Source organism: Zootoca vivipara, chromosome 11 (genome assembly GCF_965207765.1).
Source record: "Zootoca vivipara chromosome 11, rZooViv2.hap1.1, whole genome shotgun sequence".
Lineage (NCBI taxonomy): Eukaryota > Metazoa > Chordata > Lepidosauria > Squamata > Lacertidae > Zootoca > Zootoca vivipara.
The window spans coordinates 35,378,361-35,396,890 of NC_142594.1; the positions used below are offsets into that span (position 1 = coordinate 35,378,361).

Genomic DNA, 18,530 nt, shown 5'->3' on the forward strand with positions numbered 1-18,530 from the left:
TCTCCAAGTAAAGTTCCACCACATCAGTCCCCCCTATTATACGTCACCCCTGCGCCGACTGACCTGTGCTTTCTGCCTTTGAGTTTTCTGTTCTACCACTCTCAAGGCACACCTTGTTCCGGGAGAGTGGGGGTCAGGAATGCTTTCGAGAGACACTGAGTATGTTAGCTGTCTCTCCCCTGGTGGTGCTGCTGCTGCTGCTTTCTGCTGCTCCCCAATATTTCCCAGCTTCTCCCCTCTAGCCTCTGAACCCTCTGCAAACCACTGTTCCAAATCTATACTGTCCTCCTCTTCTTGGGAAGGTGCAGGAAGAGGGGGGCATGGTTCCCACCATTCATCCTCAGTCCAGCCTCTGACAGTGTGTATGACAAGGAGAATCAAATTCAAATCCCCACTCAGTCACGAAGCTCATTGGATGATCAAGGGCATATAACTTTCTCACAGCCTAAGCTAAGGATAGTTGTGAGGATAAACTGGGATGCAATGCAACTTCATGTATGCTGCGTTGAGCTCCTTGGAGGGAAGGTGAGGCACAAATGTAATACATAAACAAACTGGATGTTGCAGTATTATGTGTGTTTGTTGGAAGGCAGAGCACTAGAACTGCAGTGACTGAGAAGTTATGATGAGGCGGTGTTCTGGACTGTACCACTCAATCTGTGGGTGGGTGATCACATTTTTAATACAGCCCTATGCCTTTGTGAATAGAAAACCAGCACAACAAAGTGCTGGAGTAGTGTTCTTCACCTTCTCCCATTTAGAAACATTCAAATCCAGAACACACACCTACAATTTGAAGCTGTGTAGTGCAGAATACCACCTCATTCTCCCACAAATGTAGACCAAAGCAGAGGTGCTTCAACACAGATAAAATAGAAACCTGCTGTTTTCTATTTGTTCAGTGGCTCATAGCTTCAAGCTCTTTGTTGTGACTGGAAGTGACTGGAAACTGGTACATATTTACCCTTGCAGAGCTCTTATGCTAATATGCAATCTTTGTTTAATTTTCCTAGTCCTCCTGATATTATGCAGTGAAAGGGAAATGTACAACCTTTTCATAACCTTATCACAGAAGCCTACCATTACCATGAATGAAGAATGGAGCAGTTTACTACAAGGATTTTATTATTGTTGTTGTTGGGGATGGGGGAGAGGAATGATCCATTTGAGTCACCCTTTTACTGTGTAATGCTACTGAACCATTCTACCCACATTCGCCTTAGCTTCCTGCTGCTTCCCTGCAGACCCCCACATTGTTCAGAAACAGCTTGTCGCTGCAAATCAGCTTAGCCAACCATATAAATCCACTCTAATTAAGCCACTCTAATTAAGGGTTCCTCCCTTTATTGTATAAATTCTTCAGGTTTCAAGTTTAAAGCTGTGAACTGCAAACCAGAATTCAACATCACCAACGCAAACACAGGCTACATGGAGGAAATGGGTTTCCTGACTACCTGTCTCACTCTTTGGATGGCATCTTTAACTTTTATATTTGGACCAAATACTGCAGGAATGCAGCCTGATAAAGAACTGAAGGAAGAAAGCAGCTCTGCCTCTTTCCACAGGTATCTGAAAGTTGATTTAGGTATCATGTCAGTTAGCAACTATAGTGAACACCACCAGAACCAAACAAGAGAAATTATCAAGAAAATACTGGAGAGAACTTTATGTCCACAAAGGATTTGGGGGGTGCAAGAGGACTGTAATCTGGTCAGTGAGTCAAGTGGTGAATGGAAAATTGTACGGATAACTTCATAAGCACAACACCTTCACTTTCATGTGATTCACTTCTCATCTCAGCAAAGAAGGATTGTGTTGCTATTTATATATTTATTCATTTTATATGTTGTTTTCAACAGAATAATAATAATAATAATAATAATAATAATAATAATAATAATAATAAGCCACCACCGAGAAGGCCCTCTGCCTAGTTCCCTGCAACTTGGCTTCTCTCAACGAGGGAACTGCCAGAAGGCCCTCGGTGCTGGACCTCAGAGTCTGGGCAGAACGATGGAGGTGGAGACGCTCCTTCAGGTATACTGGACCGAGGCCATTTAGGGCTTTAAAGGTCAGCACCAACACTTTGAATTGTGCTCGGAAACGTACTGTAGATTTTTCAAGACCGGTGTTATGTGGTCTCGGCGGCCACTCCCAGTCACCAGTCTAGCTGCCGCATTCTGGATTAGTTGTAGTTTCCGAGTCACCTTCAAGGGTAGCCCCACGTAGAGCGCATTGTAGTAGTCCAAGCGGGAGATAACTAGAGCATGCACCACTCTTGCTAGACAGTCTGCAGGCAGGTAGGGTCTGAGCCTGCGTACCAGATGGAGCTGATAGACAGCTGCCCTGGACACAGAATTGACCTGTGCCTCCATGGACAGCTGTGAGTCCAAAATGACTCCCAGGCTGTGCACCTGGTCCTTCAGGGGCACAGTTACCCCATTCAGAACCAGGGAATCCTCCACACCTGCCCGCCTCCTGTCCCCCACAAACAGTACTTCTGTCTTGTCAGGATTCAACCTCAATCTGTTAGCCACCATCCATCCTCCAACCGCCTCCAGGCACTCACACAGGACCTTCACCGCCTTCACTGGTTCTGATTTGAAAGAGAGGTAGAGCTCCTATATTCTTCAGGTACATGTGTACATTTATTTGTTACCATTTAGTTTTTTCTGCTTCAACTGTAACACTTACATAGACACTAGAAAGGGGTTCACAAACACTAAAATGGTTCTCTGGAACTTCCTAAGCTATTTTATTTTGCAGAGCTAAATATATAGCCAAAATGATCTTAGATCCATTTGCCATTTCCTGCAAGCCTGAAGTTCAAAATGTTGGTAATGTGCCAATGATTCAGATTATCAGACTTTTAAAATGTCATTCACACAAATGGTAACTGGATGAATAGGATCTCATCTAGTTGGGCCCTTAGAGTATACTGCCTATTACAAGCATGTCCTTTCTGTCTGTCAGATTTTGGAGGGTATGACACCTGTTTTTAGACTTTTTTAAAACCAATGTAAGACAGTGTTTAGAGTAAGGAGGCATTAAATATGTGGCTGAGAAGGGGCATGGCCTAAGGAGAGTCCCAAGGGCCAGACACAGAATTCTGAAGGGCTGCATATGGCCCCCAGAACTAAGATTCCCTACTGCTGGTCTAGAGCTGGCATCCCCAAACTGCGGCCCTCCAGATGTTTTGTCCTACAACTCCCATGATCCCTAGTTAACAGGACCAGTAGTCAGGGATGATGGAAACTGTAGTCCAAAACATCTGGAGGGCCAAAGTTTGGGGATGCCTGGTCTAGAGCATTTAGATGTGGCAAGGGGTGTGGCCATAGGAGCCATCTCCTAGGGGCCAAGGGATCTTCGCTCCCCCAATAAAATATTTGAGGGGCCTGCCCCCCCCAAGTTGATGGGTATTGCCATTCAAATAGTGTGCATTTGTGCAGGGTGATTGATTGTGCAGGGTGGGGCTTACCCCTCCTATTTTATTCAAGTTGGCACCACTGGATGTGGCTGAGGAGCAGGTGGGAAACACAGGTTCATATTCCAACACAGCTATGAAGTTTATCAGATGGCTTTCGGCAAATTCTTCTTCTGCTGCTTATGCATTAGATATTAACTCCCAAAATACAACAATAAAGAAAGAACTCACCACACAGTTCTTCTACCTCACTACTGATGCTACTTCCAGAACCCTGCATCATAACCTACCACCATGGCTCCTAAAACAGTAGTAGCCAGGAAGTGGTAGCTGTGGTGGGAAAAAGCAGGTACAAGAGTAACTGGGGCAAAGTCTAAGGAGAGGAAAGGAAGGAGGTCAGCACCAATATTCAGCCCAACAAACAAAGATAAACTTTAAGAGGTGCTTGAACAAATTGCTTCTGTTTACAGAACCTCTCCAAACTGCTAAATGCATTTTGAGTATGGTATATTCTTCATCAGGGGTAATAACCAGTTGTTCCCTTCTGGGAAGGGAGAAAATGAAGAAGCGATGAATCATAATTGCATTTGCACGTACTTTGCATGTGGTAGGTCCCTGGGTCCAATTTTATGTGTTTGTTTTTCATTTAAAGATCAAGGAGAAGATGGTATAAGAAAATGGTGCCTGAGTCCATGAAGAGCTACTTTCAGCCAGAGTGGGCAATACTGAGTTAAAAGGACTTGATAAAAGGCAACTTCTTTTAATGAGTTTTTCTTTTTAGGCACAGCAAAGAGATCTGATGAAGAGCAGTGGAGGCTGATCCATAAGGGCAAATGGGTAGGATTGCCATATTTCAAAAAGTGAAAACCAGGACACCGAAAAAGCTGTTGACTTGTCTAAGAAATTCTTCCCATACATTAATTTCACCTTTGAAATCCCCGTAATGTCTGGAAAAATCTGGACATATGGCAGCCCTACAACTTGCTCCAGCAACCTTGTTCTGCTCTCAGCCAACCTGCCTTTTTATTTATGATTATTTATGATTAGTTGCTGCCATCTTCCTCAGCTTCAGCTTTGTCCCTGTAGAACTCAGTAGGGAGCATGATGGTGACAAAACAAGAATTAGTTGGCCCTGCCTATCATTGACTTTGGCTCCACCTACTGTTGGTCTCCTTGCCCTCAGCTCTTATAAGTCCCAATGGACACCAACCACTGATGAATAGTGTGCTAACAAATTAGAAAACTTGGAGTCTTTCTTTTGGAGTTTACCTCTGTTGGCTCATCCAGACTTGCCAAACTTGCGGGTAACATTCAAGACCTGAAGACAGTAATGTGTACCCTGTCTAATATTAATTGAGGTTTGCTGCTGAGCCGTGTTTTAAATTTTATGTGTTTTTTTTTTCTTATTCACAGTGCCTTGAACCAGACACTTTGATATTAATGGCTGGAGGAGATTTAGTAGGCTATTTTAGTGAAGATGTCTTCCAAAAAAATTCTTCTTTATTATATTACTCATCAAAGAGACATCTGTCCATCAATGTTTAGTCAGAGGAGCCAAGATTATAAATTTTACCTAACTAGTATGGTCAATTGAAGAAGCAATGAAGACTTTTCTCTTGTAATGAAACTGAAGATGTAGTGGAAGCAATAAGGAAACATTTAAAAATATCTGAATACCAGGTAAAAGTAAATTGAAGGAATGCACAGGTAAAATGATGAGTAGATTCTTTTAGCTAGCTGGTACGCACTCATGCCCAAAGTACAATGGCAGTTACAAAAGGTATTACCTTTTTTTCTTAACACCACCACTTATTTTTAATTAAAATCAATGAACACATTTGAGTAGACAGTGCTGCCCAAACTTGAAGGATATGGTGAAACATGAAATCAACACAAAGCAATAAAGTTCATAGAAAATGAAATTTGCTTATCAGCTTTATCAATGAGCTTTTCAACTGTATGTAGATGAAAAGCAGTGGCAAAAGTGGGCAGGAACTGGAAATTTAGAATGCTGGCCAAACCTTGTATTATTTTCCAGAAAAACCTCATCTATTTTATGTCTGTCAGGATGGGGCAAAACCGCCACAGCAATACTGTAGTTGGAAATGTATTCAAAATATATTTTCCTGAGGCTAGAGTTCTATGGCTCAACCCTCTGCTAGTTACGGTAATCTGTTTTATATATGAATGAGAAAATGTTTGCGAATTGCTCAGTATCTAAAGTGAGTAAAAATAGCATTCTTTTATATACAGTAATGGGGAACGTCCCATTCTCCTTGATTAAACATTGAATTTAAAGGCCAATTTGCAGGTTCCTTTAGATTGCATGTGATCATCACAAAACAAGAAGCAGGATTATTAAACTGGCTGCTAGAATTAATATATGTTGCTGTTGAACAACAGCCCCAAGCCTCATTCCACCACCACCCACCACCACCAGTAAAATGCAGTTTCCCCAATGTCTGGGTGCCCACAATGATACTATTTAATGGATGTTGCAGCAGCTAGCAAGCTTTCTCATTGTAGCCATCTTGAAAGGGCAGCAGATACAGCAGTTGCAACAGTAGAGAGGCCGCATTCATTTGTACCTGCAAGAATTTGTACTCCAACCTTCTGAATTCTAAACTCTGTGTTCATCACTACTTCTAACAAACATAGTTTGTACTTTTGCATTGTAGACTGATACTCCTGCAGATGACCCATTTATTGAGCATTCATTTTGGTTTTCTTGCACAAAGCTTACGTAGAAATTAGACTATCTGGTCTTCATTGAGCATTCATCCTGATTTCTTTGCATGGTGTTTATATACCTTCCCACTAATCATTCATTCATTCCACACTTCTAAGTGCATTTCCTTGTCATTTTGCGAACAGCAGTAAGTCTGGTTTGTTGGTTTGTTAAAAAAAAACACAACTGGATTTGTTGTGCTAGGGCAGCACAGCACTTTAATCCATTTTAATAGTTCAACTTGAATGCTTCTTGCAAAATTCTCTCAGTCAGGAGACAACTTTAAGCCCCATCTATGAAAATGTTCTCATGTGTCTTTTGAATCATTATTTGCACTACAGGGTGATTAAGTTAATTAAATGTTACCGTATGTTTGTATATTTTCTTCTTTTAAACATCCTACGACCATTTTGGTGGTAAAGGAATCTCTTGATAAATAATGCATAAAAAATATTCATCCAATTCTCTCCTGTTTTCAGTGTGTACACATAAGTGTCCTGGAAAGGGAAGCTGCTGTCCTGGACAGCAGTGGTGCTGATGAAAGTACCATTCCCTGGCTGGGCGCTGCCATTCTCAGGTTGGCCCTGCATGGAATCTGCCTGACTAAAACACGTTTACCTTCACCATAATTCTTTATGCAATATGGTCTCCATTCTTCAAACAGTATTAATGAACTCCATATAACAGGTAGATTTCCAAATATATCTTTGCTCTCATATCTTTGGCTGGGGCTGATGAGAATTGGAGTTTGTAATCTGGAGAGCCTCCTCTCTGTACTATAGTTTAACCCAGGCATCCCCAAACTGCGACCTTCCAGATGTTTTGGCCTACAACTCCCATGATCCCTAGCTAACAGGACCAGTGGTCAGGGATGATGGGAATTGTAGTCCAAAACATCTGGAGGGCTGAAGTTTGGGGGTGCCTTGTTTAACACTCATAGAATCATACCCTCAAACCAGATAAACTGTAGCCAGGGTGAAAATCAAACTGGCTTATCTATGGGATTAAATTGGCAGGAATAAGACAAATAACAAGATTTACATGGTTTCTAGGTTGACTAGTAATTCTGAAAGCATCTTTAGAGAGAGCCATTTTTTTCTAATCACCCTTTATTCTTGTTTCTCTTAATTGCCTCATTAATGACATGAGCATCTTCCTTTGAGAAAGTAATTGCTGAGAGTGATATATTTCATTCTGTTACTAAATTTTATCTTCTGTTTTTCACACTGACATAAAAAAAACATTATTTGTCACTAGTAACAAATGGTACCAGTTTTTGCTACTGCTAATTAATTTAAGAAACAAAATTTTCTTTCTTCAGATAAAATGCCATACAATTAGGCCATCAACTGTCAAGAAAATAGTTGATAAAATAAAAGCCATTATATTAATTAGAATTAAAATGTTAATCTCAAGAAAGGAAAAATCTCAGTGATGTTAAAGAAAAACATGTAAGTAGAGTTCTCTAAACAGTAAGGAGCTCTGAAAGCCCTCCTGTGTTTTCCCTTGTCAAATAGTAAATAAGATTTCCCCTCATGCAACAAATTACCTGTGCACATCGGCAGAGTGCACATAACCACACCCTACTCCATTATATCCCCGTTCTGCCCTCTTTGACATTGATCGTATGTCAATTGGGTGCACCTAAAATGGTTGCCACCAGTACTGGAACATAGGAAGCTGCTTTATATCAAAACAGACCATTGGTCCATCAAGCTCAGTGTGTCTACCCCAGGCACCCCCAAACTTTGGCCCCCCAGATGTTTTGGCCTACAACTCCCATGATCCCTAACTAACAGGACCAGTGGTCAGGGATGATGGGGATTGTAGTCCAAAACATCTGGAGGGCCAAAGTTTGGGGATGCCTGGTCTATACTGACTGGCAGCAGGCCTCCAGGATTTCAATCTGGGGTCATTTGCAAGGCAGATATCTACCACTGAGCTACAACCCTATCCAAATTCAGCACAATTTAAGTGTGCCATTTCTGTTTGCAATGGCTCTGAATAACTATGTTTGCAAGGTACAATGCAGCTTTTAGCAACACAAGACATTAGGAAGATGAGTTTTTCTTTGTCTGTCCTATGGGACTTCACACGCTGAAAGCATCTCATGTACTGTAGCGTAGCAACACTCTCAGATTGCCCCACTCCCACTATCCATCAGACTTCCAGAGCTGTTTCAGTGCTAGCCAAGGGACCAAGACACTTTTGAATGGGAGTCACTCCCACCTGCCATATTCAAAGCACACTTTTCCAACCTATAGAACTAAAAAAACTATGGATACAATTGGACCATAGATCTATAGTCTGAGTAATACCATCCATCCATAATATATATTGATAGTTATACAGATTTTATAGATCTGCAGTCTGAGTAGGATGAAGACTATAGATTTTATTGATCCTTTAGGCTGGGGCAGTGCATTTTCAGCAGGTAAACATGACTGATGGCCACTGCAGATAGAAGTCAAGCTTGACACCCATTCACAAACAGTAGCACTACCCATCCTTTTTTTTGCTTCAGACCAACTGATGGCAGTGGTCCTACCTTCAAACAGTCTGGATGCAGGTCCATGTCTATAAATTTCATGCTCCAATGCTTTTTTTAAAGAACTGTATATCTATTATTGTTGCCTTGTGGTTCTGTATTTTGTATTTGGTAACTGCCTACCGTCTTCTTCTCTGCAAATGAGCTTGTGGATATATTTTTTCATTGCGGTCTTACATCAGTTTCTAAGGAACATTTCACATTAATGAGCCCAGCAATCATTCAACAGTTACTATGCTGTTCTTGCAAGCTTATGGAATTCAAACAAACAAAATCTCTAGCGACACCTCTTGAAAGTACGTTATGTTGGAATGATATATGACAGCAAAGTGTCATAAATTCAATGTGAGGTAAAAAGTCAGTGTTGCATTCCGTGGCTCCTCTAATGTAGCATTATTATTGCTTCCAACAATAGGCTATACACTAGGAGGGTTTTCCAAACTTGGGTCTCCAGCACTTTTTGGACTACAACTCCCATCATCCCTAACTAGCAAGACCAGTGGTCATGGATGATGGGAACTGTAGTGCAAAACCAGCTGGAGACCCAAACTTGGGAAACCCTTTCCTGAAAGTCAATACTTTGATACAATACTCAGGTAGGTAGCCGTGTTGGTGTGATGCAGTCAAAATAAATAAATAAAAATTTAAAAAATTGTCCAGTAGCACCTTAGAGACCAACTAAGTTTGTTCTGGGTGTAAGCTTCCATGTGCATGCACGAAAAGTATCTGAAGAAGTGTGCATGCACACGAAAGCTTATACCCAGAACAAACTTAGTTGGTCTCTAAGGTGCTACTGGACAATTTTTTATTTATTTTGATACAATATGTTATTTTTCAAGAATAAAAAAGTGGTATGGTTTTTTTATCCATCCTCCACCTTGTCTCATTTCTCACTATCTATTTAACAGCACAATGATTGCATATACTATTTTTTAATGTTTTGAATTAGCATAAGGATAACAAAAGTACTGGTTATATTACCGTTTCTCTGCTAGTAAGACCTAAATATAATCAAGCATTACATTTGCCTCCACAGTGGTTCAGTGTATTGTCTTCCATTAGGCATAGCTAACATACAATCTGCGTGGGACCCAGGTGGCGCTGTGGTTAAACCACTGAGCCTAGGGCTTGCTGCTCAGAAGGTCGGCGGTTCGAATCCCTGTGACGGGGTGAGCTCCCGTTGCTTGGTCCCAGCTCCTGCCAAACTAGCAGTTCGAAAGCACGTCAAAATGCAAGTAGATAAATAGGAACCGCTACAGCGGGAAGGTAAACGGCGTTTCCATGTGCTGCTCTGGTTTGCCAGAAGCGGCTTTGTCATGCTGGCCACATGACCTGGAAGCTATACGCCGGCTCCCTCAGCCAATAATGGGAGATGAGCGCGCAACCCCAGAGTCGGTCACGACTGGACCTAATGGTCAGGGCTCCTTTAACATACAATCTGTGTATCTGAAGAAGTATGCATGCACACGAAAGCTCATACCAATAACAAACTTAATTGGTCTCTAAGGTGCTACTGGAAGGAATTTTTTTATATATAATCTTCAGATTCACTTGATCCTCTTTTCCCAATTTTACTTTGCCTGCTGCAGGATGACCTGCTCATTTGTTCAGCATCTCTGCTTTGCTTTGCTTTGCTGTGCTTTGTTTCATCTGCCTTACATCACAGTCTTGCCTATTCCTCCCAGCATATATGAGCTCTGACCTATGGTTTGTAACCTGGGTCAGGCAGAAATCCTATTTAATGGGAAAGCTGTTGAAATTCATGGAGCTTACTTTCACCTAATGAAGTGCTTCTTTGCCTTTTTCTTTATTTGACAATTAGATTTCAAAAGCTGAGCTTTCAAGTTAATTTAACAACAGAAATGCAAGAATTATTTTTAGCATTGCTTTCATCTTTTCTTCTATAGAATATGACTATAGCACTCTTGCAGTTTTATGACAATTGGATCTATGTTTAGCACAACTCTCATTCTATTTAATTCCTGTCAAGAATGTTACACCCTCATTTTACAGCTATTTGTGGGGTTAAGCTGTAGGAACTCTTTCTGGAGATGTAAAATTTCTATTTCCTTAAGTTCCAATTCCTGCTGATTCCTTCCCCAAATAAACACATTCTACACACACACACTGCACTTCAGTATTTTATGATTTGTCTAGATGTAAGGCAGAATTTGGGTGTGATTTGTGGTATTTTGTGAGTCAGGTTGTTACTTGGTAAGAGGGAGACTGAAGAGAGAGGGGAGCCCTGACTTTAAAGATGTTTCAAAATATGCTGGTAGGTTTTTGTTTTCGGGATGTTATTGCTTTATTACATTGTATCATACTTTTGTTTAATATTGTATTTTGATTTCTCAGTTTTATTGTTATGTTGTATTTTTTTGTTTTCTAAACCATTTAGAGGTGATTTTAAGTATTAAGCAGTATACAAATATATGAAATATGGTAAATGAATGTGAAAGGAACTGTACAGCAATGTGGAATAGTCCTACCTCCACTGTTAATTGAGCCAGAGTCTCTCCCCATGTGGAGGAACTCTCCACATAAATCAGCATGGGTGGAAAGCCTTTCTCTATGCCAGGCATCCCCAAACTTCAACCCTCCAGATGTTTTGGACTACAATCCCCATCATCCCTGACCACTGGTCCTGTTAGCTAGGGATCATGGGAGTTGTAGGCCCAAACATCTGGAGGGTTGCAATTTGGGGATGCCTGCTCTATGCCATCCAAATAGTTGAATCTGAAAGAGAAGCATTGCTGCTATAGGTGGCAGGAAGTGTAGACTATCCCATTTTTTCAAAACATGTGAGGGGTACATGTGAACTTCCCACTTGATACGGCTCACTTGTTTATATCACACTCCCGATATTTATCATTTTTCTTATACAGTAATGCAATCTTCAGATTATCATGCTGCTGCATTACGGGACACATCTTCCACTACCAGTTCCACAAGAGTTCATGGAATCACACTGATACTAATTCACTCCTGGTTCTCTGGATTATAAGAGTATTACAGTACCGTACTTGTCATTAAGCATTTGAAATGGCAATTCTATCTCTATGTATTGCTGGTAACATTACCACAAGTTAAGACAAAGTGTAGGTACATCAGTCACTACAACCCATACTTAACATTTATTAACTCAGCCAGGATGTTTAAGGATTGCAAATCCCTTAAGTTATTTTTAAACATTGCCCTTAATTTTTTAAATATAGAATCGGAATATGTTGACATTAAAACATTTCCTGTAATTAGTGAGTGCCTCCAAGAATTCTGCAATGTAACAATGCAAGTATATTCCTTAGAGGCAAGGAGGAGCAAGAGATAAAACCTGTCCCATGTATTAAATGGATTGTTGATGATGAACTAGGACATAGTTTTATCTTCAACAACTGGAAATACACCAAAAGGAAAGTGTACAAAGAAAAATGAATTTTCTCTGCCAAATCTTCTAAAGCACGCCATCAGGGTAATGATCACAAACCAAATTGGCCTACAGTGCAATTATATGTATGTCTACAACAGGCTTCCTCAACCTCGGCCCTCCAGATGTTTTTGGCCTACAACTCCCATGATCCTTAGCTAGCAGGACCTGTGGTCAGGGATGATGGGAATTGTACTCTCAAAACATCTGGAGGGCTGCAGTAGAGGAAAACATGGAAGTAAGTCCTTCTGACTTCAGTGGGGCTTAATCCCAAGCTTTTGTGTACACGATTGCAACCCTAATGATTTCAAACTAATTTAGTAAAATAAACTACCATTAATATGTGTAAAACTTTATCAAGAAATGGGGGTTGCATCCCTGCTTGCTTTATTTGTCAACTCCACTTAACCTTCTCACCAAAGCCACCCACTCCTCCCTTCATACCTTGCCACAGGAATCCCCAACCTTCTTACTCCTTGACAAAGACACCCCCATCCCTGTACTCCTTCTTCAAAGCTACCAACCTTCCTTTAAACCTTGCCCAAAACTACCACCTCTCCCCTCCCCTTAGATCTAGTAAAACCTCCACTTGGTAGCCTGGGCTACCCAATTTCCTGGCTGCTCACTCACTGGCCTGGGCTGCTGTTTCTTCACAAGCCTTGGATGCCCACCTGCCCACCCACCAGCCTGATATGAATGCTGCTAATTAGATAGAGACACAAGCAGTTTCGAATACACATGTAACCATGCGGACAAGCCCATGATCAACCAAACTATTGCTGTCAGGGACTGGTAGGGCTCTGACGAGCGTGTGACAAAGGCAGGGGGACTGGAGGCTGATTCAGGAGAGGGGGCCAGTGATTTATGTGGTTTGGAGTTTGGGGGTTTTGCGGTTAGCAGTTTGAAAGCACGCCAGTGCAAGTAGATAAATAGGTACCACTGTGGTGGGAAGGTAAACAGTGATTTTGTTCGCTCTGGTTTCTGTCATGGTGTTCTACTGCGCTAGAAACGGTTTAGTCATGCTGGCCATGTGACCAGGAAAGCTGTCTGTGGACGAATGTCAGCTGCCTCGGCCTCAAAGCAAGATGAGCGCCGCAACCCCATGGTCGCCTTTGACTGGACTTAACCATCCAGGGGTTCAGTTCTCTTTCCATACTACATAATCACATTCTATGCTACCCATCATGGCTATAAAATGACATTTCCCCTTAAATTATGGGTATTAGGGGCTTATAGAGCATATCTCCCCACCAATATTTTTGTCACTTAAAATAAACCAACTGCCGTTTTTCATCCCACCCTGTGATGCCTTGATACCATAAGTTTTTTGTGGAACCTCAAGGACTTAAATTTTGATCATTTAAAAAGAAAAAATAATAATTTAATTTCACAACTCTCAATTCTCATTACAAAATTTTGATCCAGGAATCAAAGCTATATTTTGACTCAGAGGTAAAAATGAATCCTAGCGATTCAGGATTGCCATCCTACAGCACAAATGTATGCATGCATACAATGGAACTTTCTCCCATGGATCGGATTGCAATCTTAATGAGGGATGCTTAAAATTTGGGTTAAGAGAACCTCCCCCTGCCACACACACAACATATCTCTGTCATGTAATACCTTAAACCTTGTAGAAGGAGCCAGATACACATCATATTTTTCAGTATTTTTATCCATAAAGGTGTATGTATTTCTATTGATTGTACCACTGCAACTGCTTTTACCTATTTATTGTGCTTTATGTTTTGTTCTGAGAGTCATTTAAAAACTCTGAGCTGCTCTAAGAGTCTTTGAACTAATGGAGCACATTAATGAATTAATGTGAAACTAGGGATGGAAGAGAAATTTGATTCAGTTCCCACTTAAAGGGATCTAATTCATACTTTCAAAAACACTATGTGAACCAAAACAGAACCATCCTTTAGCATAGCTGCCAAGTTATCCCTTTTTTAAAGGGATTTTCCCTTATGCTGAATAGGCTTCCTCGCGAGAAAAGGGAAAACTTGGCAGCTATGTCCTTTAGTAGTAGTAGTAGTAGTAGTAGTAGTAGTAGTAGTTTAGTCGTTTCCGACTCTTCGTGACCCGGTGGACCATAGCACGCCAGGCACTCCTGTCTTCCACTGCCTCCCACAGTTTGGTCAAACTCACGTTTGTAGCTTCGAGAACACTGTCCAACCATCTTGTCCTCTGTCGTCCCCTTCTCCTAGTGCCCTCCATCTTTCCCAACATCAGGGTCTTTTCCAGGGAATCTTCTCTTCTCATGAAGTGGTCAAAATATTGGAGCCTCAGCTTCTGTCCTTCCAGTGAGCACTTGGGGCTGATTTCCTTAAGAATGGATAGGTTTGATCTTATTGCAGTCCATGGGACTCTCAAGAGTCTCCTCCAGCACCATAATTCAAAAGCATCAATTCTTCGGCGATCAGCCTTCTTTATGGTCCAGCTCTCTCTTCCATACATCACTACTGGGAAAACCATAGCTTTAATTCCGTTCTCCCACCAAGTAATATGTACCAAAATGTACACATATTACTGAAGATAATATACGAAAATGAATTATATTAGGGGAAATTACATTGCAAAAATGTGTACATTAGGAGAAATTTACACCAAAAAATCTGATGAATTTTCAAAAGGATATATTTTTTTAAAACCATAAACTGATGTGGAAATTTGGAGAAATTAAGATTGGAAAAATAAGAAACTGAAATTGACAGATTCACCCATCCCCATGTTAACTTCATTTAGCCCAGATGGAAACAAATAGGTATACAACTTCATTTCGTAATGATACATTTCAGTTTCCTTTAATCTAGGAAATTTCAAAACATGACCCCTAAATGCTCTGGTAGGATCCTTAGCAGTCTCCTTCCCCTGGCATTTAGGACTTGCTATCCATTTCAGGGGTGGCATAATGCTGTCTTTTCTTCAGAGCTAGTTTCCATGCTATTATCTTAATCCATCTTTGGCTGTTCCTGTGCTGTTCAATCATCATACTCTAATAATATAAAACATATATTAGGTAACAGAACAGAACAGTAATTTGCTTCAATCTAATTGTGCCCGCAATCGGGATAATTCTAAGAAAGTGTCCTCCTTTATCTCATCATCTCTCTCTGCATCAAAGAAATAGATATGTGATTTTTTGCTCTCATTTGCAGTTTTGACAGGAAAGGCTTCCAATTTTTGCATTTCTAGTAGCTGAAGAGCAATGCTATGGCCCAGTTTAAGGTTGACAGAGTATACATAGCTACAACTTCTAAGGGTGCTTCCAAAAAATGGCTATTTTTAAGTTTTAAATTTAGACTGCACGTTTATAGTTGATTTGGTCAACCTCAACAAACCTCTCTCCCCCCCCCCATTGGACTTTTTTTTTGCAAAAAGGAAAGTGACAGGAAAATGCACTGGGAAGCTTGAGATTGCACTTGCTTTGAAGCATTAGCTAACCACCCTGCTAACAAATCAGAATGAATGCTCAATAAACAATCAACATTATCTAATCTCTCCATAAACAAAAGCTCAATAAACAGGTCATCTAGAAGTGACCCAAGAGTTATTGCATTAGAAGTAGAATGGTTGCACAAGTAGAGCATCTCAAGACTGCAACAAATGATTCCTTTAAGGACTTGTGTAACACCACTTTCTTATTCAGATGTGGATTTTTACACTAGAACCTCCTTTCCAGCAGCCAGGAGTGAGATATAAATCCCCCAATGGATTATTACAGGTCCAAGCACTGAATATTTTACCTAAGCCCTAACCCTTCACCTTCTTAAAAAAAATCACTTACAGTCTGGATTCCTTCTGAAAATGGATCTAAATTTGCAACTATACATATTAATCAGCTTTAAAAAACTTTATGAGTTTTTTCCTGCAGAAGCTCAGTGTTCTATCCTTATATATCTTTTTCTTCTCACTCTCTTTGGTACCTCTTCTTCTCCAATGTCCTTGCTTTGTTCTTATTATTTTGTATTTGGTTTCCATGTAAGGCAACAACCACTTGTTTCCCCACTTTAATTTAGGACATGCATTAAGCATACTTGGCATACTGTCACTTTTTCCAGCTTAAGAAACTGATTACAAGCAGTAGCCATCTATATACAGGGTACGTCTATAAGCACTTATTTTACTATTATAAGCAGCTACCCATAGTAAGTATGTATATGGAATACAGTACCATCAGCTGAATGGCTTTTGCTTAATATTGCAGTACTAGTCAATGGTAACAGTTATTTCTGCCTGCTTCTCCATGGTCTATCTTTAGCAAATACAGTAAAGTCATGGAAAACAAATTGTTTTCCATCTAGTCTGGGCTTATTATGGTGCTCAGCAGCCCCATCACCCCTGAATGCCAAAGTACAAAATGTTAAGGCCATTTAGTTCTGTCCTTTATCACAGCCATTACATATACATATATTTATATCTACATCTATATCTATATCTATTTCTATCTTAGTAGAACAGCCTCAGGTGTGGCATTCTAAGATTTTGACCTAGCTAATGTGTGTAGCCATTTTCAAGCTTAAAGTGGCAAAGAGAATCTTTTATTTTTGCAGTACTCTTGTTCTATGCTCTAATGTGCTTTTCATGTTTTTTAAAATGGATGTACAAGTTGACATCTAGGTTTAGTCAGTAAGTTGGCAAAGAAATCTAGCAAGCCTGCCAATGTTACCAAGTGTGAAGAACTCCCAGAAAGCTTAGGGGAGGTAGGTTCTGAACCAGGTGAGGGTAGCCAATGGGTGGGTCTAAAACCCCTGGTGAGTTAGAGACTTGTTACTTGTGTGATTGATAGGTCGAACAATCAACGCTGAACCCCGGAAAGTGAGGGAGATAAGATTTGCCCCACTGGCAAGATCCAGTTCCCCATGCCTGCTATAGGTGATATTTCAGATGACCTTTAAAAACCAATGTGCAAGATCAAAACTGGGGCCTAAGCTTCTAATTCCCAACACGAATCACTTCTTAACAAGGACCTGTAGATCATGTGGGATTTAGTAATATGATTCTGCATCACATTTCCAAGTGAGAAAGATTGGGAATTCACACATTAACTTTTGTGAGCGAGCCAGGCTGGAACACTAGGAACTGATATCCCTGTCTATGTAGTTATTGAAGAACAAATTACAGCACATTATATGCACATTTACTCAGAAGTAACAAGAGGGCATACTCCTTTGTAAGTGCATTTAGGTTTGCGCTATTATGCAAATATAAAACCTTCTTGGGCCAGAACGTATACTTGCTCTCCCCCCGGCCCCCATTCTCCTGCATAAAAAATGTTCAGGCATTCACATAAAGCAGGCATCCCCAAACTTCGGCCCTCCAGATGTTTTGGACTACAATTCCCATCATCCCTGACCACTGGTCCTCATAGCTAGGGATCATGGGAGTTGTAGGCCAAAACATCTGGAGGGCCGAAGTTTGGGGATGCCTGACATAAAGAATATAAGGGAAAGGTGACTGCAATGTCACATATGGAAATGGTGTAACATTTTGCATGGAAAGGTCCATCTTAATTGTCGCCACTACTGTGAAACAGTACCAGCCTTTTATTGGCTAATTAATATTTTATGTCTCTCTCTTCCTCTCCCCAGGAGATTTTGCAGTACTGTTAAGTACAGGTCTTTCTTCAAAGATTGCCATTTTAATGAACTTCTTAAGTGCTCTAACTGCTTTCATAGGACTTTACATTGGCCTTTCAATATCAAAAGATCCTTGCATTAATTACTACACCACACTGACTTTCTGTCAGCGTCCAACAGTTGGATAGCTTAGCTCATAAATATGGTGCTGTACTATTGCATCAAGTCTCTGGATGCTTCCGGACTACTGCTAATTTCGGGTAGGATTCAATTATATAACAGCAAATGTAGGTTGCACAATTAAAGTTGATTTGCAGCTCTTGTGCAACAAACCCACTTCCAACCAAAGTAGGACTTTCTGCTATAAGGAAAGCGTTTATCAAACAGTCTTTTCTTGGAAGGATTCCTTTAAAAACCCTATTCATGTAAACTTCCAGTAATAGTGATGGCGTAAGAGCTGAAATCTCAGAACTGAACTATATTTCTCATTTCATGACGTAGAAAACTATGTTCCAAGCTTACTACAGATTTGAATCTTATATTTAGAAACCTTGGGTTTAAAAGTCTTTACTAATGAAGTTTGTCATGTTTCCCATAAGACTCAGCCTGCCCATCCAGTCCCAGATATTAATATATTTGGCTCTCTTACTGCTGCCTCATTCTTTTTTTAGCTTCCTGAAATGACTCACATCCAGACACAGAGGCCCTGGTTGATGTTTCTGCTACAGAACCTTGGATTACTATTAGGCTGGTTCTCCCTCTTGCTTCTTACTATATTCTTTCTAACCTTCTCACCTTGTACATGGGCAGGACTCTTGTAG

At 40.6% G+C, this 18,530-nt stretch overlaps 1 protein-coding gene across 1 annotated transcript; it reads left to right on the forward strand.

Moving 5' to 3' along the window:
- The first annotated feature begins 1,108 nt into the window (after positions 1–1,108).
- Positions 1,109–18,530, forward strand: SLC39A12 (solute carrier family 39 member 12). Its single transcript, XM_035129852.3, is given in 12 exon segments — positions 1,109–1,710; positions 4,838–4,914; positions 4,916–5,031; positions 5,034–5,104; positions 6,632–6,839; positions 8,832–8,996; positions 10,608–10,634; positions 10,637–10,728; positions 10,730–10,753; positions 16,192–16,282; positions 17,722–17,874; positions 18,334–18,530. Coding segments are annotated over 12 exon segments (1,503 nt in total). The 5' UTR covers positions 1,109–1,428.